General features: G+C 48.9%; 1 protein-coding gene across 2 annotated transcripts in view; it reads right to left on the bottom strand.

Annotated features, from left to right (window-relative positions):
- Nucleotides 1-26,458, bottom strand: part of DNAJB6 (DnaJ heat shock protein family (Hsp40) member B6) — a 50,909-nt gene that overhangs the window by 15,132 nt on the left and 9,319 nt on the right. For both annotated transcript variants that reach the window (XM_074315030.1, XM_019742487.2), the window contains exons 2-8: nt 17,276-17,365; nt 14,857-14,966; nt 12,619-12,678; nt 11,727-11,837; nt 7,129-7,260; nt 5,102-5,243; nt 4,503-4,573 (exon numbers count right to left, since the gene is read on the bottom strand). In XM_074315030.1, the coding sequence (XP_074171131.1) occupies nt 4,503-4,573; nt 5,102-5,243; nt 7,129-7,260; nt 11,727-11,837; nt 12,619-12,678; nt 14,857-14,966; nt 17,276-17,340 (691 nt within the window). In that variant the 5' untranslated portion in view covers nt 17,341-17,365. The remainder of the gene's footprint in view (nt 1-4,502; nt 4,574-5,101; nt 5,244-7,128; nt 7,261-11,726; nt 11,838-12,618; nt 12,679-14,856; nt 14,967-17,275; nt 17,366-26,458) is intronic.

Consider the following 26,458-nt stretch of genomic DNA (forward strand, 5'->3'; position numbering starts at 1 on the left):
GCCATCTGTTAAGCATACGTATTTTAAACCCTTTCGGCTAAGCCAGACCTGTGCCAAGGAACTGGTGCGCTACCACCACACTGACACCATCAGGACAGGGTCTCCTTCACACGTCACCTGACCACAGCTGCAGCAGTGACAACTACTCACCTCACATTCCCAGGAAATCCTCTTTCAAGTTTAAAGCAAAACTAGATGACATTAATTTTTAAAGGCAAAGAAAACTATGAATGTACGTTCAAGCTTTGTACTTGACACTGCTGTCTACACACTCCACGGATGTGGCTACTTTCAGGCACAAACACGACCCCCAAAAATGCCGCTCATAAAGCTTCGTACGTTAGATCACATTTCGGGCACAGCCAACCCACACCTTCTGTATGTTCACATCTCTAAGGGAAGATTAAAACAGATCTTCGCTGATGTGTTAAGGGCCAAAGTCTTCTTTCCCTTTCTTTAAAAATCAATCCTTAACAAATTCACTATGGGAGAAGGCTGAAAAGCTGCCTCCAAAAAAAAAAAAATCCAAAACAGGCAAATTATTCAGTCAAATTTCACACTGGGGAAAGGACAAAATATCCATATAGGCGAATAAGTTACTGTATGCATCAAAAATTCTAGATGGGTTAATATTTTAAACTTTTTAATACAGTAAATAGACAGTGGACTTAACCAAGGCAGAAAAGACCCAGCAGAATAAAAGCTCACAGACGCGACGAGATAAAAGCCCACTCACTGTTCCTGAACCCTCCGTTTCCAAACAACAGATTTTTTTATAGGTAGTGTCTTGAATGAACATGGAAAGAAAAAATACAGCTGATTTAGAAATCAACAAAAATGAAGAATGTTGTATAAATCAAACTCGAAAGTAATTTTAAAAACTCACCTTTGTGAAAAGGCTGCAAGCAATATTCTGCAGAAGCGCAGCTGACAAGGGAATAGGAGGGAAAGATGAAAGCTGGACACTGGCTGACAGAGGCCTGGAGACCTGCCAGCTACCGCTTCCTGAGGGACTAAGCAAAGCAGGCTCCGACTATGTCCTCTCACTAGAACAAGCGTACGGGAGACAACCTGAGCACACTGACCGGAGTCCACGGCTCTCAGCAGGAGGGACTCATGCAATTGTAAGAGAGCTCACCAAACTGATGACAGAGAGAAACGTACACAAACCAGCCATAATTGAGAAACATTAGAGCTCTCGGTAACTAGACGACGTGCTAAGACCAGAGGCTATACGTGCAGACCGAGTGTACCCTGGGAGACAGACAAGCGTGGAAGGCTTCCCAAGTGAACAAGCACGCTGACCATCAGCCCAGGGCCCGGGCTGGCCCTCCTCACACAACCCAAGTTCTGGGTAAAGATCGAGCCAGAGGCCCAGCACCGCCGCTGGGCTTTTCTACAGGAAGCAGCAGCAGCAGCCACGTCCCACAGCATCAGCTGCTACATCAGCTCCTGGTTTTCCCTCCTTTCAGCATCAGGACACAGCCGGGGAGGGCAGAGCAGCAGACGGGGTGGGAGAATGGCCTCGAAAAGGCCAGTGTAGCCACCTGCAGTGCTGATGAGACTGAGACTCAACAAACATTTGCCGTTTGGTGGTGCAAGCACATGTCACAAACCAATACGCCGGCAAGCCCTGGAAGCAGACACGTGGGGACTGGAGAGTACGTGCTCCAGGGAACAAGCCCACGTCCCGGGCATGGCAGAGGACAGCGCCACCTGGGCCTGGTGTACACGGCCAGCACTGTGGAGGCTGCACGTGCCAGAGCCCGAAGCAGCAGGAATAGACCTGCCCTAGCGGGCCCTGCAGTCCTACCGGGTCCAACTCCACACCAGGTCGGTCTGTTTTCGGAAGGCTGGACAGGAGGACACAAGTTCTCCACGAAGCACGCAACTCACCAGCTCGAAAGCTGTCAAGGCCCTCTAACTCGTTCCATAAAATCAACAAACAGGCTGCACAGGAGCAGGGAGCAAGCAGCAGGGGACAGGCGAGGCTGTCTGCCGCCTCGATTTCTCTCTGTGACAACACTCCAAGGGCCGCAGGTTAGTGCTAGTCACTGGGAGGTCTGCCCGTCTGACTGCTGGGAAGAGGAGCTGCTGTATCATCCGTCCCTCCTCGGACCTTTCCAAACAGCACAAAAAAGCACAGCGGGAGGTGCCGCAGCACTCAGGACTCTGCCTTGGGGGATGAAAACATCTCCCATCTTTAATGACAGCAGACAAGGAGCGTGAGCACACAGGTGATGACAGACGGCAGGGGGCAGAGGGGTGGCGCCCAGCCCCACAGGACTGCAGGCCCACCGATTGGGGTGAGCGCTCAAGTTTCCTGTTTTCAAAGGCATTCAAGACTACAAAAAGGTCTTCAAAGCACAGACAGTACAGGGACGAACAAATGACCAGAACCTGTCATGTAGATTAAATACTCTTTTCTCAACTCATTCCTTCGATGAGTGATGCCACCAACTCCAGAAGCAGCAGCCTAACTGTTCGAGCTGTTTTCACGGCACGCTAGACACGATGCTCCAGGAACGAACTTGGCTTTCAAAATCCAAGGAACAAGTTCTGACAGCAAAAAATAAGTTCTCTATTAAAAACTTAACAGAATTAACACTCCTATCAACACATATGCAGAACAAAGGACATTTTGTCAAATGGGATGGTCCCCTCCAGAAAATTCCACCAAAGATTCCTTAGGTGTCCAACATCTTTTACCTGCAACACCTATTTGAGTGAACTGTTCACAGCTGGAGTTGCACTGAACACAGTCTTGACCACCCAAGTACGTCCACCAATGTAAAGCCACGGTTATCATTACAGTGAAAGGCTTCTGGGGAACGAACGATTACGGGATGGACCAGACTTCTCATCTACCTGCTACCCCTGGGGGACCGCAGGCCTCGCTCCCAAACAGTTCACCCCACCCACCAATGAAAATGCAAAACTAAGAAGTTCCAGGTATTTACTTGAATTTCTCATGTAACAAACCACTGGTCCTACAGCATAAAGGAAAAGGCAACTTTCTGGTACTAAAATGGTCATCTGCGAAACAAGATTGCACACGTTTTCCAGCGTGTGACAGACACCCCCTATCCAAAGGCACTGAGGGCTAAGACAGCACGGTTAGGCATCTCTTGTTTTCCTTACTTCAACTGTCTTTGAATACTTAAATTTTGTGAGTCTTTTATAGCTCCTGTGAGATTTTTAAAAAATACCTGTTACTTGTTTTCAGCAGTACAAGGTTTATATTCTTTAAAGACGGGGGTGCCATGCTTTTCCACATGCTTTCCAATGAGGCCCACACTAACTGTCAGGGGGCTGTCCTGCTGACTCCCCTTCTTCCAACAGCTCTCATCTCTTTATTTCCAAAACAAAACTGAGTGGGGGAGTTTAAATACAGTCAACGTCCTGATTAATATTCCTCTGGCTGGAAATTCTAGTTTTCCAAGGTGACGGTGACAGATTTTACAGATTGAAAAACAAAAGAAACACCTTTATTTTTGCCCACATCTGGATCGCTCCGTGACGTTACTATGCAGTCCTTAAATGAGCTGGGATCACACAGAAGTTGGAAAACGAGAACGTACTGTGAAGAGCAAAAAACTCTTGTTTTTCTAGTTGTTTCTGCCCTCCCTGGAGAAAAGTAGGTTTCCATGTTATAATCTCCCATGAGCCTCTAATCATCATTGCACATAAACAGGACCGTCTTCACACAGTCTCCAAACACTGGAGGAAAACACACACATGACCAAGTTCAGACGCACATACAGTGAGGAAGTGACAGGGAGGCCCAGGCACAGAATCACACGGACACAAGAAGGCTACAGGTCCCACTCAGGGAAGAATGCACCAAACACATTCGCATTTATTTTCTTTTTCTTTTTTTTTTTTTTAAGCAAATGACAAAGACCCAGTTTACCAACTTTACTTTTTAAACCTAAGCTTAACATTACATATTTAAACAATTGTCAAAACTTACTACGTTGCCAGCATTCATGCACAACTAGAAAACATCCTCAATTTATATTAAATCAGAAATGTATTACCATTAATGCATTAATATCTTTCATTACTAAATACTGAAAACAACTGAAATTATTTTGGTGAAGAGTCGTCTGGCAATGCTAACTTCACAGCAGGCTGACACCACTTGGCTCACGTCTTAGACACAATGGAAAGCAGGTCCGTGCTGGTGTTAGTGTACGGAAGTCACAACCACCTTGGGTTACGATTAAGAACAAAGCAAAGTGCATACAGAGATTTACAACAATTTTAAAGACAAAAAATGGTCCTATCATGTGGTCCCAACAATAAATCAAACGTCTATGACAACAGGGCTCCGAGCTGGGTATAAATACTTTAGATCAGGTATGTTATACTGAAAGTCGAGTTCGTCTGAAATCTTCACAAACTGTTCCTGTTAGTCCTCACAGGGCGTTACAGCTAACACCTCTGTTACGCGCGTGCGTTGAGTTACTTGTTATCCAAGTGAAGCAGCTGCTCCTTACCATTTATCGTTAAGGACTTTAACTGGCCGTCTTCTTCAACTTCCACTCTTTCTTGACCATTCTCGACAATTCTGGAGAACAAAACGCATTTTAGAACTTGTTTTTGAAGTAAACGTATGTATAAATGTATATGCATATTTCAAAGGACGTAACTGCCATAGATACACATGAATCACAGATTTTGAGGCTAAAAAGCAGAGCCGAAGCCAACCTGCTGACAATAAACCTTTCTTCAAATGGATTTATTCTGACAGTAGGTTGCGCCCCAAGTACACTAGAGATGAACACGGAACACATGCACACTAGTCATCAAAATGCTCCGGGTTTTACTGGGGCCAGTTTTCCCTTTACCGTTCTAACAGCGCCAGCAAAACGTATTACTCATTATTGTACTGCTGTGTATTAAAAAACGCTCTAAATAGAATTACTTCTAATAGTTAACATTAAGCGAAGATTTAAAAAGCTAAGTCCTAATTCGGAGGCTGAGGGGCAGGCGCGTATGGTCAGGTGTACACAGCACGTCCACTGCACACCGGGGATGGGGGCGCCAGTGACAGTGACCGGCTCACTGCACCATGAAATACAGAGCCCACTGTTACCTCTTTGTGGTGATTTTTCTGCCGTTAATCATCTTCGTGGACGTTGATATGGATTTGAAGTTGCCCATCCCACTCCCACCGAACGCCGTGGACGAGAATGAAGTGAGGCCCCCGTGCCCCAGTGACCCAAAGGAACTGAAGCCTGCGGGAGAAGGGGACACGGAGGTTAGAGACGCGCAGGTCCAGTACTTCCTGCACAACTGAGGCAGACAGCTCCTGTCAGCGTGTGGCCCCTGAGAACAGAAACGGGCCCCAGCCTGGCGGCGCCGCCAAGGAAGCGCTGGCAGAGCCGCGGTGGCGCGAGGCAGAAGCCAGGCCCTGAGCCCAGGGAGCACTTCAGTCTCTTCTGTCTCCGTTCACACTGAGCTCGCTGGATCTCACTGGCATGTCAGCCTATTTATAGGTGATCCACCTGGCACCATGCACCACGGAGACACTGGGCTGGCACTGTGCTTCTGGATCTCACAGGAACAGTGACTTCAACCAACCCCAGGACGGCAAGCCCGACCTGCTGACTGTCCTCGCAATGTGACCACAGGGGATAAAAATCTGCAGTAACGATCTGACAACAGAGGGCTCTCAGCTCACGGACACCGCTCTCAACTCCATGGCAGTCACACCACGGACATTCCAAACCTGATTCCTACGAGTCACACGAACATAAACTCTGACAAGCGCTGCTTTCCTTGTGCACGAATACCCCACGCTCCCTAAGCACAAGTCCGCCATCGAGGCCTAATACTGTCTAGAGCCAGTGATGTCCAAAACAAATAGAATGGGAGCAAATATCATTTTAAACTTTCTCATGGCCGCACTAAAGAAAAAAGGAACCGGCAAAACTGATCTGAACAATACACTTTAGTCCAGAATACCCATGATCGTGCCACATACAACAGGAGAACCTTTCCCAGCGGCTACGCTGCCCTGCAGAATCAGTCCCTGAAATCCAGCGTGTATGTCACAGCTGTAACACGTCTCCCTGTGGACTGGCCCTATCGCCAGTGCTCAGCGGCGACAGGGAGCTGCGGCCACCACACAGACAGCACAGGTCCAGCGTGAGCCCGGAGCCATGTGACACTTTACAGGCTCCTCAGGGTGAGGGAGGTCTGCGTCCCACACACACACCTCACGCCAGCCACACACTTCTTAAATGAAGTACTATTTTGTTGCTATTTTTAACCAGCTGTCTTTTACTCTCCCTTAAACTCTAGCATATTACTTTTAGTGTAAGACGTGGTATCTAAGGAGAGACTTTGTGGGAGAAAAGTACATCTAAAATTGTGGTTTTTATTGAAATCCAATCAAAAGGATTTTTCTAGATGTTACGAGCACATTTGAAGGGAAGAACACTGAGCTGTATGCCACAGGGCAGCCTGTAGAACAAACCACTGCCAATTCTCACCATGCAGCATTTAAAATAAAAATGGCATCAGAAAAAACAAGCTGCAAACGTGAGATTCTAATTCTTTGGGTAAACACACAATTCTGTCGTGCCATGTGCACGCCCCAGGAGTTGGTGTCTTTGCACAGACCACGGCCCACTGCTCGTGTGCTGGGCGTTCACCACTGATCCCACTTCCCCCCTGGGCACAGCCTGGCCAAGATCACAGAACACGGCTGTGTTACAGCCCCACCTTCTGAGGCCATCAACTCGGACTCTCTTAGGACACAGCCTCAATGTGTGTTTTACCTGCCAAGGAGGTTAGATAAAACAGGATTTACTAAGATTGTCTAAGTGGCATACTTTGCAGTTATTTACGCATACTTTGCAGTTACTTACCGAAAAACACATTCCTTTTAACTAGGAACTTCACTGTTTAATAGTAAGAGTAAATGGCTTTTAAAGTGTAACGTCCTTGAGAAGGTTTGAAACACTGCAGGTAAGCACAGATTTTTACACAGAACGAACACTGGCCCCCCTCACAGCTGCTGCACCAGGACACACGCAGGCTGCCCAACTGCACGGAGAGTCCGTCCGCAGCACTGACCTGTTCTGATCCCCGAGATTAAATCAAAGGACTTGATACCTGTATCAAAAGAAGGAAACCCTCCTCCAAATGACGGGAATCCAGTGAAGGCGGAGAAGAACGACCCTGCGCCTCGGCTCCTGCTCCCACGGGGGCCCCTCCGGTTGCCAAAGAAGTCCTCGAATGGGTCGTCTGAAAACAAACAGATGCATTTTGTAAAATGTTTTTTTGTGGGTTTTTACTTGTTTTCTTAAGTGTGTTTTTCCAGGACCCATCAGCTCCAAGTCAAGTAGTTGTTTCCATCTAATTGTGGAGGGCGCAGCTCACAGTGGCCCATGTGGGGATCGATCCAGCAAACCCGAGTATTACAAGCATCATGCTCTAACCAACTGAACTAACCAGCCGCCCATGTAAAATCTGTATTCACCTTTATTTTTTCATGGGAGAACTGCAATAAGGGAAAACGGGTCAGTGCCCATTAAGAACAAAAACTTACCACGAAGTTATACTGATGTAACATATCTACAAATACGCTGGAAAGTCCATCTACCCAGGAGTCTCACTCACTCGTTTAATTCAACTAAAGACAGGACTCATGAGGGACTAAACCCCAGACTGTTGGCAGATCATTCGTGCACGTTTCCAATCAGGACAGGGCGCTGTTCAACCAGCCTTTTGCTGCGAGTTCAGGCAGCTGCCCCAGCGCCAGCCCTGGAAAGGCTGAGCCGGGCTGGTTCTCACTTAGGTCCTTGGGCAGCTGCGCTCCATCAGCCTAGGCTTCCTACTCCAACGTTAACTCAGAAATGAACAAAATGGATTCTAACACTTATTGTAACAGCATGTGACAGCAAGGGAGGCAGAATTAATAGCTGGGGATTCTGGGCCACGGATGTTTGAGAATTCCTTTTAACTTTTCTGTACATTTGACATCTCAAAGAACTTTTTGAAGGTTCAGTGGACGTCCAATGTGAATAAATGTTAGCTTCAGGAGTAACACTGTGCTCTAGTTTCATAAAAATTACTAACACAAGTAGGTAGGAGTCAGTACTGCTACTGGAGATACCAAAATGCTCCTGAAAATAAAAGCAAGATTAGCCCCGACAGTTCAGGGCTTTTTTTTTTTTTTTTTTTTTTTGGTTATCAATGAGCATTTACTGAAAATATGAATTACACAAACTTTTTAGAAATTTTATGAAATTAATTGGTGCTGTATTTTTGCGGGGAAATGGGAATTCTGTGAGAAACACAGGAGGAATCCTGACGGATGGTAAGACAGAAATGAATGCCGGAGAAGGAGAAAAGCAGCCACAGACTGCAGAATCAGTCTGGCGTGCTTTTAAGACAGGCCAGGAGTGAGGAAGCAGGGAATTAAGAAGCCACCAGAGCAGGAAAAGACGACGACAGAGTGAATGCAAGGGAGCACGTGGTGAGCACTGAAACCAAGTAGAACCTGAGATTCGGATGCAACCCGGATTTGTACGCAGTGCGCCGTGACCCACAGCACCTCGCTTAACTCCGCAACGTCACAAACGATGGCAAAGGTAAGTGTGCCTGGCCCCTGGCCTCCAGGGGTGATGAGTGGCTGCCAGCCAGGCCAGGGCCACTGAGAACGGAGGCGGGAACACAGAGGAGAGCTACTCCTAATAAAAACCAGTCAGTCAGCTTCATCTACTGCTCAGTGCAGGCCTGGAAAAGGAAGGGTCCACTTAACTACCCAGGAGCTCCCTGATGGCTTGTGCAAGTTCTAGAAAGGACAAAGCGCTGGAGGAAGGAATGTGCAATCATGAGGCAGCCCCCTGGTAGGTGGGCAGCAGGGGGTGTCAGTCAAAAAGGTAATGGATGAGGGGAGCTATTGTCCGCAAGAAGGCAGTTCGCCCCCAAATTTCAGAGTTCACAACTTAGTTCCCACACTCCACAGTAAATGCCACCCTTTAAAATTGTTTAAGAAATCCATTTATAAGCTACTTTGTAAACCAGGGCTTCCAAGTCCCAATATCATATTGAGAAATATGAACAGAAGGACTTATTCGTAAACTTTATCTAAAGCTAATAACAAATTTCCGGGTCTCTCCAGACTTCAACCTATTCAAATGACATGCACGCACCTAGTGAGTCCCCTCTTACCTTGTTCCCACGGCCTCCACACCCGCGTGCCAGTCAGGTGTCAGTAAGGTGCACACCGCCCACCACTGAGCACCGCAGGTCAGAAATGGATCACTGCAGTGAAACCCACTGTGTAACAACGCTCTCCCTCTCCCCTAAGCAACCCAACCACAAGGGCCTCCGAGGACCAGTTTCAGACTTCCCTCCCCACGCGTGACTCCCTTGTATCACTGCCAGAGACTGGCTGTAATGTCTTTAGGTTCCCACAGCAACTAAATCCTCCCATGTTATTTGCAAGTCTTTTGAGTGCAACTGAAACGTGTCCGTGTGACACCACAATTAGGCAAGTAGTTCTAAAATGTTCACACGCTAAGCTAAATTAACACTTTCATCATTATAAAAACACCTTCTTTAGAACCTACTTTAAAAGTTGGTTTAGAAGTAAGTATGTTATGAGAGTAAGGCCAGTGGCTTTTCAAATTATGTTTTCTTGTACCATTTTTTAAAAATCTATCTTGCTCATTTTTCTGTTGATATTATGAGACCTAAACATGACTTTCTACAATTCAGAAATTCACTGAATTTTAATGTATAATTTCAACTATTAAAGGTCATAAAAGTTAACTGTGAAAATGAAAAGGTCCTACTTAAAATAGCCATAGTGACACTAACAGATTTTTTTTTGATCATGCTTTTGTGTTAAAAAGTTGACACTGTTGAGACTAGAAAAATCCTTAGTAAGAGCCTCCTATCACTGGCTATTACTGGTTTTTGCCCTTTTTAAAAGCAACTTGGGAATACATACCATGAGCTTCTACAATTTTCAACTTGGGACCACATTATCATGAGCTTCTAAAATTGTATCTGAAAATACAATTTTCAGAAATTGTATTTCAACTAAATGCAATTTTTAAAAACCCTTCAAACCCAGCAATTCTACTTCAGGAAAACCAACTCATCTCAAACATGGAAATAACTCACTACACCAAGAGAGTATGAAAATTGAAAATAACCTCATTTTCCAATACAGGAGGAGGTAAATACAAGGAGAAGATGTTAGATGCGTGTTTTTACAGGGTCACAGAATTCAAGCTTCAGAAGAAGGCAGAACACAAAGCACGAGGACACGTCACAACGGTGCTGCCTGAAAACTGTGACAGCGGGCTTTTAACTGGCGGCGAAACAGGCTTTCCCCCTCCTTTCACCTCGCTTCTGTCTTCCAAATTCTTGTACTGCGAGTGCACTTTGTATTATTTTTGAGTTTGAAGGATAAACATTACACATATATTTCAGAAATAAATTTTAGTTACAACATGTGAACATAATCAAATGTGCCACCAAGCCCTTTCCCTCCCCCACCAGCTACGGGCCAAAGGAGAGGAGGTGGCAGGTCCCACACCCAGCTATGACCGCGGAGCTGTCACAGACCAAGGACTCTGATCCCCGTGAGTATCTTCTCCTGAGTCTGTGGTGAAGGTGGTCTGTGCACAGATCTGCAAGTATTACGCAAACATCTCTGTCTGTCTTTCTCCCCGCTTATCAAGTAAGGTCTGGTAAGAGCTCTGTATCACAGCGTCTCACCTGTGGGGGATCAAGGAGAAGACTGGAGTCTAGGCCCTCACCTATCTGGGGAAGGGTTAGTGACAGCTGTCAGGCAGGATGATGACCTTGCTGCTGTCTTTCGTTGGAGGTTATGTACACTTTAAGGAGATGATGAGTAGGGACTCCCAGTTGACAAGAGGCTCACTTGGGATGGGTAATTTTATGTGACAAGCTGAAGGGGCAACAGGGTACCCAGACATTTGGTCCAACATGACTCTGGGTGTGTCTGATGGTGTTTTCGGATGCTGTTAACACTTAGATCAAGAGAATGAACAGAGCAGACTGGCCTCCCCGTGTGCACGGGCCTCATCCAATCAGCAGGAAGGCGGGCCGGCCAGCCCTCCGCCAAGTGAAAGTGAATTCTCCTGCCTCCCGGCTGTGTAACTGGACGCGGGCTCTTGAAGCCCGCTGGCTTTCGGACTGGAACTGGGTATGAGCGCTGCAGACTGTGACTGTGTCAGGCAGTCTCCATAATCCAGTGAGCCAACTCCTTAGACTAAATTTCTTCAGAATCAGAGAGAGAAACAGATACAGACCCCGCCGGTTCTGTCTGGAGAACCCTAATACAGACTTTAGAGAAGAAAAGGCTGCATCCTGCACCATTTCACAAGTGTCTTTAGGAACAGCTTTATACCTTAACACAACCTTGTCTCCTGAGACACCAACTTACTAGTAACAGACACTGTTCACATTATGACTCGTCTCTTTCATTTCTGTGTTTTATGCACTGTGTAGCAAACATATCTTTAAAACTTTGTAAGATCCTGCTCTTTGCTCAACTACAGTTTCAAAGTGAAACGACACCGCAACCCTCCGAACAGGGAAGCACTTGCAATCCATAGACTCGATGAGCTCTGACAACTAACCCCAAATACCAAAACGGCATCACCACCACTTTGCCTGCTGAGTCATGGAGACACTGGAGTAAATGACAGCCCAGACGAGGAACTTACCAAAGAAGTCGAATGAAAACGGGTCCCTTCCACCGAAAAATTCCCTGAAGACGTCATCGGGGTTCCGGAATGTGAAGCCGAACTCAAAAGGCCCGTCAAAATGACTTCCGCCTACACGAGCAGAGCACAGCCTTAGTTAGCAATTCTGGTGTTTAGCAGGCAAACAATCATGCCTCTAGAACAGGAGACACCCTGACCTGAGAAAAGAAGGTATTTCCCCAGCCCGAGTGAGGCTCAGAGGCCCGAGTGTGCGCCTGGACTTGACCGGCACGCGGGGACTGCAGCGTCCAGGGCACCGCCACAGCGCCTGCCTCGTCACTCCTGTCTCAGCACGGCACAGTGGGTCACCGGCACTAGCAGCACCCCCATTTTGTTTTTTTGTTGTGTCACTTCATGTAAACGAAGCCTATGAACAGCTGCTCACACTTGTCTTGGTTGGTTTGGGGCATTCTTCCCAAACACCCACTGAGGGGCTGGCGGGACAGCGGCCCATTACAGGACCTTTTCATCAGAAACACAGGTTCAGGCCTCACCACCCCAGGTAGTTATTTCAGTTTTTCTAGAATCTGTTTGTTAAAGGATGTTCTGACATAATACCAGGTACTGATCTAGGGGTACAAACTCACAATATATTATTGTTAAGACTGTAAATTATTTCCTATCTACAAATCAACATAAAATGTCTACTCTAACAAAAGATTTTTGGTAGGTTTTTCAAATGCTATCACTCTCCTTCCTCTCCCCCAATTCAGCCTGTTTGCAGGGCTGCATTTGTATTGCCTAAAACCCGACTGTCCAAGAGCTAACGAATTCAGCCCCCATCAAGACCTCATTGCCAGAGCCTCATTGCCGGAGGCACTGGGCACAGACAAAGAAAACTCCATTGACATACCTCCACCTCCACCGTTTAATCCTTCTTTGCCGTATTTGTCATAGATGTCCCGTTTTTTAGCTATAAATTTAAGAAGAAAAGTCAATAACGACTAAATTCTTTTCCCCTCAAAATTCAATGAAGTATTCCCAAAGTTGTAAATCAAAGACCAATGCAGCTCTCAATTCTCACAATTCATTTAAAGAGTTAGGCTTACCACTTTAAATGAAAAGGCAGAGAGGGGACGCCTAAATCTCTTTCCTTAAAAACAACTCATAAAAATGTTTATGTATTATGAAGTTTAAAATGTGATTATAAACATTGAAATATTTATTTCATCCTCCTGCCCAGAGCCCATGCCTGCTACATTAAAATCGCATCACAAAGTGCATCTTCTTCCTACAAAGTCCAACTGGGCAAGAGGTCTGTGGCCCGAAGACACCAGGACAGGGCCCCGGTGAGGGCAGAAAGGGCCAGGCCCACGCCTATAGGCTCAGGCCCTGCTGGGAGACAGCCCCACCTAGTCATCACGACAAGCTTTCCTGTCCTTTCACCGCTTACGGCCTAGAATAAAAAGAACTACAATGCAGCCCTGTTTAGACTGGTAGGTTCTTTTGATAAAAGATCATGTGTTCCCCCAGAATCTCATGTTCTACAAAACTGTGCAAAGGACAGGGGTTATCGGGGAAAAGGCATGAAAGCAAATGCCTCCCAACCAGTTTCTGCTCACCAGATCTGGGTAAGAACAGTAATTGTACCGGAGAAGGGAGCTCCCAACAGCCCAGCTGGGGCTGAAGGCTGCACGAGAGACCAGGAGAAACAGGAGCTCCCTCACAAGCAAAGGTGGGGACAACGTCTAAGGGAGCTTCAAGGTTCTTTCTGCCACATCTCAAATCTGGGTTTAGTACTGTTTTTCTAATGTCCTGGTCGATGTGACCCACCAAACGGGGAGTACTAGGTGGGCACACAAACAACAAGATACCGGTCCCATGGTGTTCAGCAGCGGTCCAGCTCAAAGCCGACCGGCGGTTTAAGAGCCTAGGTGCTGCATTTCAGTAAGACTGCAGGTGTCGGTGTGTATGTGCTTCCATAAATAACAGAAGCTACTTGAGAAATAAGATGTTCGGGCCCACCTTTAAAATACGGGTGTGGGGGTTGGTTACTAGATAAAACCAGGGTGGTCACGTGTTAACTGTTGGCATGGGGTGACGGTTAAATGGAGTTCGTTCCAAAATCAAAAATGTCTTTCAACAGTGACCCCGACCCTACGGAGACACCGTGACTGGCAGCAGGCATCCACTCCGAGGTAGGTGAAGCAGCCCTGCCCTTTCTTTTTCTTTTCTTTTTTTAAAATTTATTGGGGTGACAATTGTTAGTAAAGTTACATAGATTTCAGGTGTACACTTCTGTATTGCATCATCTATAAATCCCATTGTGTGTTCACCACCCAGAGTCAGTTCTCCTTCTATCACCATATATTTGATCCCCCTTACCCTCATCTCCCACCCCCCACCCCCTACCCCCCTTACCCTCTGGTAACCACTAAACTATTGTCTGTGTCTATGAATTTCTGTTTAGCCCTGCCCTTTCAAACACCTCTGCCCTGACTCCTGCCAGGTCGCCCCGCACTGCCTCCTGGCAGGCAGCTGCCGGCAGGCACTGTTTTCGGATGAAGTTCCACACTGTCCTCCTCACCCCAGAACCCAAGCATAAGTCTCCTCTTCCCCAAGACCTGCGGAGTGCACTGCTAACCGCCAGCTTCTGCTAATTCAGGAAAGGAAGCCAATGCATCTGGCCTTCACTCGCGTCCAGCACCTGCGCTCTAGACCTGGGCTCAGGAAACACACCTACAAGTCTCAATGGCAGCTGTACGCGCAACTCCTCACCTCCTCACACTAGGCAGGGTCCTCTGGAGCAATGAAAAGCACTGTATTAGCTAGCACATTTCAAGGGCAATGGACCTGGGGGGGGTCATTACAGCCCTAACACGGGCGCCCCCCACCCCGGCACAGCGAGCGACCCAGAGGTTCCCAGGACCTCCTCTGTGCTGTCAGCCCCCAGACCAGGGGGCCAGCACTCTCTGAAACAGCCACCCTGGGAGAAGTCACTAGAAACCAGGGAGCTTGCAGCACTCACGGCTAATTGTACCAAGCGTCCACCAGGAACACAGGAGTCAGATCTTCACAAGAGAAGTCAGACTGTGCTCTGCGCTGACCTCAGCAGCTCCGCCCACCCCGCGCCCAGGCAAGCACTACTCACCATCTGACAGCACCTCATACGCCTCAGCGACTTGTTTGAATTTTCTCTCTGCTTCTTCTTTATTCTCAGGATTTTTATCTGGATGCCACTTCAGTGCCAGTTTCCGGTATCTTGAAAAGAGTAAAAGGGTATTGATTACAACCAAAATCCCAAAATCCAATGGGCTCTGGAACATAATTGGGCAAGAAACAGCTTCAGAGCTGCAAACTAGTGGGGTTAGCATTGGTTCCAATGATAAAACCTCCCTTCCCCGCCCCTCCCCCCGATGAAATCAACAAATTCTAAAACCTAGAGCACATGACACAGCCAACCTGTAGAGGTGGAAAAGGTTAATAAGCACCTGAGGCCCAGTGTGCAGTGCGAGCTCAGAGGTGGAGCAGCGGGAGGCAGGAGCCTGCTCACTGAGCAGCGCACTGAGGGCCACTGAGGGGGTCACCCCCACACGTCCTCACAGCCCACCACTCCACATGACAGCATGGCAAAGGGGGCCATCTCGGCCACAGAATGCCAAGAATTCCATGTCTTTCCCCAAACCTCCCCTTCTGGGTTCCAGATTCTGTGACCAAGGTTCCAATGAACACAATCACATGCTTTGGAAATACAAAAACCCTCTTCTAATTAACTAACCAAAAGCAGCCGCATTTAACAACAGAGGGGACACTGAACGGTCAGGGGAATGGCCCTTAAAATCTAAGACTAGAGTAAGAACCAGCCAGTCCTCTTCACAGTTGGCTGCTGTGGTTCAACTTAGTTTCAGCATTTTAATTGCAAGCTCAGCCTGAATGACTAAAATCGGATGAAAGCTGGGACCTGTAATGGGAAAGAGCACAATCCTCACACCACTGTGGGCCTGAACATGGCCTCGCAGAGCCACCCCGACAGCTACCAATCCTCCCCAGAAAACGACAGACCACAAAGAAGACGAGGACAAAGAACTGGCTTCCAGGAGCGTGCCGGTCCGAGGGTACACGGACACCCGGGCGAATTCCCCTGCACACGCCTGTGAAAGACGAGCTCTGGGATTCTCAGCGTAACGAGGGTAAGTGTCCAGTGTCTGTCAACCTCGACCTTAACCCTTTTCACGGGCACTTTAATTAGCACCGAGGAGTGAAGACCAGCACTCAGAGGCCTGGGACTCAAACACAGGGTGTGTCCTCAGGAGGAAGGAGGGGACAGCCACGTACCTTTAGTCCTCGAAGCCAATTTTTCCTGGTCATTGCACACAAACGAGGCCAGAGTCTACAAGGTGGACCTGCACCACCCGGCTGCCGTTTCGCTCATTAAACATCAATCATATAAATCTAGTCTGTCAAGTCATCCAACTGCACCCACAACGGGAAAATCTTCCTTCTGAAGCAACAGCACTTCCTAACTCCGTACCCGAGAGTCACCCTGGAGACTGAGCCACCCACGTCCTCTAGGTAAGCACACCGGCCACTTGGTAACTGCTCCTGACCTAAGAAGGCACGTTTTCCCTGTTGCTAGGCACTGTGCACCTCTGCTGTTTATGCAGCAGTCACACTCTCTAGTGCACATGGGACGGGCAGTAACCCCACAGCCCACTGGTGACTCAGCCGCTGGCCCCGCCTCCTCAGTGCCCTGGCCCAGCTCTGAGCTGGGACACAGGGATGGAGGCCCATAAGCAGCTCCAGGTAGGCCCAGCATGCAGCCAAGCTGCTGTTAGTTTAGCACTGAAATGAGCTGTTCGGTTCAAAATCCCTTCATTTCCATCTGCAGACCTACGAAGTCGAGTAGCACAGACGTCTGTGTCTTTAGAAAGTTGGCTCGACAACACACCCGGAAACCTAAGTCCCGGTCACTGCAGGCTCACTGCGGATTCGCCTTTCCAGCTACGCTTACGACCGGTAACATCTATCTCGTGATATTTTATGCTCTACATTAACATCAAATGAATGAAATAGATTCAGTTCACCATGACAGCCGCCTGTGACAAGACTTATCCCTCTGACGGACCGGGCCCTGGTCACAAAGGTACAGGTAGGACAACTGAACGTGCCAGAGGGGTCTAACAGGCTGGGGTCACCTGGCGGGGATTTTCAGGCAACCCCACCAAGGACGGAAGTGCTCCATACCCTACGAGTGCCAGGCCAACCCCATTTCCAAGTCCAATGGCCGGCCCTTGGGGATTTCTTTACATCCTAAGTTTGATCTCCTTCCAGCAGAAACAGAATCCACTGCCCCAAGGCAAAGGAGGAAACCATGTGACCATGTCCCCAAGTGACAAGTGGCAGGCTGGGCTGAGGTCTGAGAAGACAAAAGCTAATCTGTTAGGTTAAACTGGGCATTCAAACAAAGACTGTTCTACTCCACTGGATGCACTTTAATGGGCAGTATAACGAGGGAGACTTCCAACGCCCAGTGCCAACGCCGACTTCCTACGTGGAAACGCGGTACTTACGCCTTCTTGATGTCCTCGGCGGAGGCGTGTCTCTGCACGCCCAGGACTTCATAGTAATCCACCATGTTTTAACTGCTGTTGGAACGGCTCCTGCAATTAGAAAACCACGGTCAATGACAACACTGCCAAGGTCAGGGCTGTGTGGGTGGGAACAGAGCAAGAGACGGAGGGGGACGTCAGCACCAACCACTAGCCTGTCGGGCTGGGGCCTGGTCTGGGACTGATTACAAGATTCGTGTCCTCAGACCCTTCTTGATACAGGAAAAAAGCTCTGAAACGGCCTAACGATAACACAACTAAACGGAACCAGCAGGTGACTGAGACAGGCCCTCTGCGAGCAGCCTGCGCTCTGGACACAGCCATGCTTGGGAGGCGTCAGCTACTTCCTTCACTCAGTGCACTCCAGGACCAGGCAGTAGGCAAGACGGGGGGGCCCGGGGCGGGAAAGGGGAGCGCGGAACCACAGGCACCTCGGCCTCCCGTGGCCCCAGAGGACAAGAAGAGCCGGCTGCGACTAAGGGCTGTGCTGTCACTCACCCTGCCCAGCATTAAGTGGCTGGTCGGTCTCCCCCGACCATGCCTTCAGTGCCCACCCGAGACTGCTGTCCCTCAGGGTTACGGCGGCACTTCACGGGGCAGGACAGGGAACACCCGTCCACGCCCACCAAACAGGACAGACACACGTGCCGCTTCTCTAAGATGCATGCAGTCTAATGAATCTACTTTTTAAATTTGACTGGTTATAGCCCTTTACTAAGTAACCAAACACTTACATACAACAGGCCTACTCCACACAACACCAAGTAACTTCACCCAAACGAGATTTTCTGTGAAGCCACTGTGCCCAAAACTGAAACTAGGCTTCCCGCAGCCTTCCCAGACACGCTAGTTCAGATTTTCAAAAGAAACATTCTGATTATAAACGAAGACATGAGGCCACGTTGCTGAGGTTGAACATGTCAGGGGTTAAATAACGCCACAACTAAGAACTGCTCCATTTCTCAAAACAAGACGCACAGTTGCGTTGTTTCTCCTTTCCTGTGTGGAGAGCAGCCCACGATAAGCTCGGCGTGAGTGTGCACAGGCCCTCCCCCATCGTGTAAGCGGGGCTCCATGTGAAGGTCCCAGGGACCAGTCTGGGGCCCCAATATGAGAAATAACTCAGACACCATAGGATGGACCAAAACAGACCCCGCCCCCACCCCCACCTCGAGATAACCTGGACATGTCAGATACGATCCAACACACACATTGAAAAGACAGCTAGCTGAGCTCCCAGGAAAGAGGTTCCAGTGCCAGAAACAAGTGGTAAATGAGGCCAAGAGGGGCTGGTGACCAGGTATTTGGGGGGGAGGGACCCTGGAGATTTCGGCTCCTCCAGGAGGGTCAAGAAAAACTCTTTCCACTGAACTGCAAACGAGGGAAAGAGGCCGCTCTGAGAACATGGAGCCCTGAGCCTCAGACACATAGAACGGAGCGTCATCACCTTCGTTAACCTGCAGCGCTCTCCTTAAAATCTCAAACAGGACCCCAGGATGGTGAACAAGCAAAGCAGCACTGGAGAAGTAAGTGTCGCTACAATCCAGGTCAGAAAGATTCCAAGATTCCAGCAGAAGACATAACCCCTGCTGAGGAGAGCTGACAATGCAAGTCTAATGCAAGGAAAGCATCGGAAGAGTTAGAACACCTCCGAGAATCGAAAATAAGGACCTGAACGGAAGCATGTGATTAAGTATTCATAACATAGTCTGTGGGGGCAACCTGCTGGTCAGAAAAGGACCCCAAAATACTGAATTACTGACATAGCCAAGGGGATTTAAAAGCACATTAGACAGAACTGAAGAGTCGGTGATACGGGGTTAGAGCTGAGGAAGTTATCCAGGGAAGTGCACAGAACAGAGGGAAAAGTGAAACAGACCAGGAGGCCGAGACCAAAGGGAACTGGAGGCTACTCGCCTCCAGGCTGGACGGCCCCCGGATGGACAGCACCCATTAGGTCCCAGGGGTACGGCGCGGTGTGTGGTCGTGAGGCGATGTCATTCACTCAGCCACCACCTCACATACACACATTTTCTTCTGAGCGCTGAGAACACGAGATCTCCTCTCAGCAAACTTCGAGCAGATGGTAATTAGGAGCCACAGTCCGCATGCTGCCTGCTAGGAAGTTAGGTCTGTGCCCTTTGACAGACATCTCCCTATTTCCCCTCCTAAACCCCAGGTAACAACTCTTCTGTTTCTGTGAGCTCGACCCACAGTACGCGAGATCATGCAGTATGTGTCTGGCTTATTTCACTTAACATGAATCCTCTAAGTTCATCCACGCTCTCCCAAAAGGAAATCGCAGGATTTCCTTCTTTTTTAAGGCTGAATAATAAAACACTCCAACCTACAGGGTCAATTTACTTTCCGGCCCTCGCGCATCTGGGAGTCACGCAGAGCTCCAGGGCACTGTCCGGGTGGCAGGAAGGACAGACAGCAGGCACACTGCAAAAACTAAGGACAAACACTAGCTGACAAGCAACGTGCGGGAGGCACTAGACTAAGTGAGCTGTCAGAGGACAAACACTGCAGGGCCTCAGTGCACCGCCTTCTGGCCACCTCTGTGCAGAATGGTCACTGGGATGGGGGTGGGGACCACTACTAGGGAGACGCTGGCCCAAAGGCAAGCGCTGGCAGTTACAAGACGAACACGCTCTGGGCTCTAATGTACGTATGTCACGGGGACTCGTCCATAGTACTATATTTATACTTAGAGCTGCCAAGAGACCACATCTAAATGTTCTCACCACAAAAAAAGAAATAATTTTGTGATAATTCTACTTTCTACAAATTAATTCACTTAACCCAAATACTTCAATAAACACAATAACTATAAAGATTAAGGACTGCCTAAAAATGAATTGTTTTGTTTTCCAGCTTTATTGAGATATACTGGACACCTAACATTGTGTAGGTTTAAGGTGTACAACACGCACCTTAATTTTGCTAAAACTAAAACTACAGCGGTACCTCGGTTTTCTAACATAATCCGTTCCGGAAGACCGTTTGAGTTCTGAAACGTTCGAAAACCAAGGCACGGTTTCCCCATAGAAAGTAATGCAAAATGTATTAATCCGTTCCAGACCTTTAAAACCAACCCCTAAAACTGCAAATTTAGCATGAATTCTACTATCTAATGATACCATAGATCCATAAAATTTACGGCGTTCGTAAACCAAAATGTTCGTCAATGGAGACGTTCGAAAACCAAGGTCCCACTGTACGTTGTTTCCAAGAGCTACAAATTCAAACTCACAGCACAAGAGTGCTGGCAAACACTGAGACACCTCCTGCAGCAACGAGACTCAGGAAGGTCACGCTGGAACATGAGCTGAGCGTTTCCGGAAACAATGACTTCACAAGGATAAAAGAACCTGAACCTGACATGGCCTTCAAACATCCCAATCAAAAGGGCATTACGGGGTAACAAGAAACATTCAGGATGCCAGGGATGGGGTGGGAGGAAGATGCTGTTTAATTTCTGCTGTTCAGTTTCAATGACAAAGGTTAAAGACCTCAGGGACATGGCTGGCGGCGACGGATACACTGCCTGGGGACGTGCTGAACGCCACTGACTGTGCACCTGACACGGTCAGCAGGGTCCAGGTCACGCTGGGGAAAAACTAAGTGGAGCTTTGTGAGTTTGAGACATTACGTTATATATGTTGAAAGTTTTACCACTTACATGTTGTTATAAATAAAAACATTTTTGAAAGATACATCCGCAATCATATCATTAAGCAGAGAAGTTAAGCTTCTAAGATTTGAGTATTTATTATAACAAACTTGATGTAACAGACGTCAAGTAGGGCCCTGCAGCTAACCATTAGAAACGCAGATCCTTACCAAGCATATAGGCCCCAACGGTCACGCAGACTGAAACACCTAAGGATTTTGGAATGCTGACAAAAACAGTGGAAACAGAAACAGAAAACAATCTCACAAAATCACAAAGAAACAACTGTGGAAACAAAGCTGTTTTTCAAGAAAACCTTGGGTTGCACAGAGATCATAAAGGAGATTAGGATATATTTACATTTACATGAACTACATATCACAAAAGAACATATAACCTCCAATACAGTAATAAAAGCTCTAAATGTTAGAAGGTAAGAAGAGACTACAAGAACAGACTACAAGAGTTGCCATTTAAAATATCTAAATATGCGTTTTTCTCACTAAGAGTCCCAGAACTTTTTTTAAATTACAAATTAGGGGGAGAAATGATATGGTTACTGCTTTCTTGTAATTCCTCCAGCCTAACATTAAAATCCAATTCGCTGTGACAGACACGTAACAAAGCAAAGACAACGCAGTATTAACTGGAAGATGGACCTGTGGGGGCATGGTGTTCACTGTCCTGTGTCTTCCATTGCTCACCATAAAATATTAGGGAAATTGTTTTAAATGCAATCAGTTACAAGACATGACAGTGAGCACCCAACGATAAAAGGGCACGGAGTCCAGCCTGGAAATTGCTATCCACAGAAAGCGCCAAGCCTGGTGACCAAGAGGGTACAGCCATCTGAAATCCTCAGGCACCAAATAGCTGACCGGTGACCACACCACAGCCACAGGAGCAGCCGAGAGGCACAGGACAACCAGCACCCCTTCAGCTCTATTCAAAGGCAGAGAACTGTGCGGGGCTCTTCCCTTCTGAGCTCCAGCTGTTGCCACATGGCTCTGCGGGGGCATCTGAGCAGTGACAGAAGGGGGGAAACAATGCCAGCCCATTCTTCCCAACAGAACAAGGGAGAGCTCTGGACGAAGCCCCCCCTTCCTAACAGCTGAACCGTCTCCGCCACAGCCACAGCGTCCCCTGCCCCTGCTCAGACAGCTGTGCTACCAACTCACAGCGCACGCTCTCTGATGTCCACATGCTTTGTCTTGCGATGGCGATCATGTGGCCACCAGGTCCTCAGGCAGTTCGTGCCGCCGCGTGCAGATGGGCTGAACTCAGGAGGCCATGCCTGCCAGGCGGTGAGTGCGTGGCCACTTCACCACTCCCACCCCTGGAAGATGTACCCAGCCCAGGGACAGTCACCTGGACTGAGGGCCTGAGGGCCTGTCTGATCGCCGTCAGTTAGTTACAAGCGCTCCACAGGTGGCCATTCTTCCTCCTTCTAAATGAAGAAAATCCCATGAACGGAATGAGACCAACTACCTGGGAAGAGCCCACAGTTCCCTCTGCTGCGCCTTCTGCACAGACTGTTGCTCCTCACCCCCCTCCCCACGCCCGAGCCCAGTCCTGTCCGGCCCCCACTCTAATTTAAGGTCAATAGGAAAGCCTCCCCCATCAGCATCCAACAGACGTCTTCAGGGCTCGTGCTGGGACTTCCGAAAACCCTGAGCACATGTGGACTTCCTGGGCATGGCAGTACCCTGGCTGACCCTCCATCTGCCAGCCTGCTCCCAGGAAAATAAGACCAGATCTTATATTAATTTTTGTTCCAAAAGACGCATTAGAGCTGATTGTCCGGCTAGGTCTTATTTTTCAGGGGAACACAGTATCTTTACAACTCTTCTGTAAATCTAAAATGATTTAAAATAAAACGTTAAAAAGTAAGTCAGAAAGACAAAATACAGCCCTGTCAAAAGGCCATGGGAACAAAACTGTCAGAGCACCCACAGACCAGAAGTGAATCTGAGCGTCAGTAAGAATGACTGAGCACCAGGATTTAAAGCTATGCACCAGCAGAAGAATCGAGGATTTAGTGCTCTGCCCTTCCTGTACAAACCACGTTGTAACCAACCAGTTGAGGAGCTAAGACTCTCTTTTCCAGAACTTGCTAACCCATGCAGAAGAAATGCTGGACTAGAGAACCACTGTGCGCCCATGAGGTGATTCTCCACGTGCAGGCGGGGACAGCAGCACGCGAGGCACGTGAGGTCTGGGCCGTGGCGGTCACCGAGCCCTTGCTCTGCCTCACGGAGCACCCCTTGGCTTTGGACAGCGGGGCATTCCCCCAGCGAACTCCCTCCCCGGGGTCTGGTCCCTGGTACACAAGGCAGGCTGAGTTTCTGCTCCACGGGGCTGTCTGCAAACACTCAGCGGCTCTGCCTTCGTGAGCGCTTCACGCTGGGCTCACACCCCCTTCCATTCCTCCGCAGGTCCGCTAAGAACACAGGCCCAGGCCCAGCTTTGCTGGTGTCACGGTTACAATTTTTAGTACGAGAATCCAACACTGATGCTCCGGGGACAGTCAAATTGTCACCAACAGCAGATAGCAAGGCCACCGATCTCTCCCTCTGAACTTGACCATCAGTACCCTGTCAACTCTCCTGGGACAGCCACCGGAATTCCATGGTCAGTGTAACTGGCTGAGCCCCGTCTCTGTGCCTGCGGTCACGTCCTGCCGCCCGTTATTCCCTTTGTGCAACAGAGGCCTTCAGGTCAGCTGCCAGCCTGCCCACCTACAGCTATGGCAGCCCCCTGTTCCAACCAATCAAAGCCTTTTTAATACCAATTCTACCACCAACATACTCGGTCTCAGTGAAAACAGTGATGTTACTGAGTGAACGTAATCATACAAACTTACTATGTGTAAGTCACACGCCAGCTTAGGGAATAAATCACCAAGTTTAGACAAGACAGACATGTAAACGTAAAATTAAGTCCCATACAATTAAGACACATGGAGTGTTGGGGAGAGAGGATGGAGGGGAGGCACACAGAGCTTGAGAGAGCACTGCCATGTACAGGAACGAAAAACAAAGAAGCCCGTCTGTGCAGAGGCAGAGGCACTGAAGACGAAAGCACCACGTGAGCAGCAGCAGGGCAGGGCCACAGTGCGCCCGCACTGGACGCAAGCCACACGACACGTTCCAGAGAACTTTAGAACGTGCTGATTAGGACTTTTGGACTATGTGCCATACCAGGCATTACAATAAGCATACATGCTATCACACCACAGCTGAGGAAACAGGCGCTCAAAGGAATTGCGTCAACAGTCCAAGGTCCAGTAAATTCAAAACCCAAAGCCTGATTGCACCCCTGGCACTAGCCTATGCCATCAAGCTATGCTGGGGACGTAGGGTTCAGAAGCTCAGTGCCACAGGACATTCTTTACATCTCAATACTACTGTTTCGCGCATTGGCGGGCACCGGGGACGTGCCACTACCAACACCCACCAAGACAGCACGCTCGGCACTGTGGCTTCTGACCGCTCCTCACTGCCCATGTCCAACTGCCATGACCGGGCACAGGCAATGCCAGAAGAGCACGGCCCTCAGAGAGGCTGGGAGGCCCAGGCAACCTGCCTTCTCCTCACCTTACCCAGGATCCAGAGAGCAACGTGGCTTCATCTGCAGGCAGTGGCTTCGTCCTGCACCCAAAAGCCAACGCGCTTCCCTCAGCTGCTGAAAACAATGCCCAAATCCAAGGAAGGCAGGGACGGCTGCGGAACTGCACAGGACAGCACGTGACAGTAGGCACGCTGAGGAGCAGCACCGGCACCACAGGGCTTGTGGGCACCACGCTCGGTCCCCGCCCGCCGCCCCGCACAGCACAGGTTCCCTCCGCTTGCCAGTGGGAGCTGGGGCAGCAACGACCTCCTGGCAGCGACCCCCTAGGACTAAGACGTACGCGCAGAAAGCTTTCGTGGGAAAAGCACACAACAGGCAAGAACAGACAGCTAATGCGAGCGGAGTGGAATCTCCAGGAGTCCAAGAACCGCTAGAGAGCAAACACCCACAGAAAGGAGGCATATGTCTGAGGAGCTGGGGTAAAGCAGCCACGGCTCGGGAATCTGGTCTGACAACAGAAACTCTGAACACTGAAAAAGCATGAGGAGAAAACAGGCCATCTGACAGCCTAGGACAACTATCCACCTACTGGGGGGCTACCAGAAGGGGTAGGGGGTCCAGAAGGCAGTGTGCACTGCCCACGCTCAGGTCACACACCAAGCCACACGTCCGGGAAGCTTGGAGAACACACACCACGCAGGGGAAGGCCCCGAGACTCCACCCAGACGCATCCTGGTCACAGCTCAGAAAACCCACGACAAACCCTGAAGGAAGCCAGAGGACAAAGCATCTCCCCCAGAGGGAAGCAACAATGAGAATTACACCCACTCAAGAGTGGGGTGAATACAATACTGGAAGCGCTGGGGAGTCAAGAATGCCATTCAGCACTGAGCATTCCAACCCTCCACCAGCTACAATCCTGTATCCTACAAAACCATCCTTCAGAAGTGAACACTTTCTCTGACAAACAAAAATGCAGAGAATTTGTTGCCAGGAGACGTGCCTTGCAAGAAAGGGTCCAAGTTCTTCAGAGAGAAGGACAACGACATAGGTCAGAAGCTCCGAGCTCCATAAAGAGCGTGGGAGAGGAAGTATCACATACAAACCTGTTTTGCCCTTATTCCCAGCTGACCTGATGGTAACGGCACCGCGCTCCCTGTCACACATGCTCGTGTGTGAGTGAAATGACTGGCACCGCAGGGAGGGAAGAACAGGACTGGTTTTACACAGTACTGCGGCACCCATGAAGTACACTCGGCTTAGTTGTAAATGTACTGCAAACTCGACGACAACCCTGTAAGAAGTTGAGTACGGGCAGAGCTCACTTTATTGTGCTTCGCTTTATGGTGCTTCACAGATGCTGTGTTTTTCACAAAGTGAAGGCAAGACCCTCCACCAGCAAAAAGACGAAGCCTCACTCGATTGACTCGCTTTATTGCAATACTCACCTCCTCGCGGCGCTCTGGATCCACGCCCACAGTACCGCCAAGGCCTGCCTGCATAAACAGGCTAAGGAACGACAGAAAATCAAACCATATAAACGTTCAATTAAAACACAAAAGGCAGGAAAAAAAGGGGGAAGACAAAAACAGCAATAAAGGGCAGCAAATAGTAAACAGTAACAAACATGGTAAGTGTAACCACGGAGCCAGCGTCTCTAAGGGCGGTGGTTTCAAACCCACAGCACCTCCCGCCACAGGTGAGGGGGACAGCCAGCCCAGAGCTGACACCTCGGGTACTTCAGACTGTCCTCGGTCCTCCTCATGGATGGGGGTTCCGTCACCGGCACCCCACTTGCCCAGATCACCCAATCGGAAACCTAGAAGCTTCTAAGACTTAGCCTCTCCCTCCACCTCCACAGCCAAGCACCTGGACTCGGCAGTTACACGCTGCCTGGT

This window comes from Rhinolophus sinicus, linkage group LG11 (genome assembly GCF_036562045.2).
Source record: "Rhinolophus sinicus isolate RSC01 linkage group LG11, ASM3656204v1, whole genome shotgun sequence".
Lineage (NCBI taxonomy): Eukaryota > Metazoa > Chordata > Mammalia > Chiroptera > Rhinolophidae > Rhinolophus > Rhinolophus sinicus.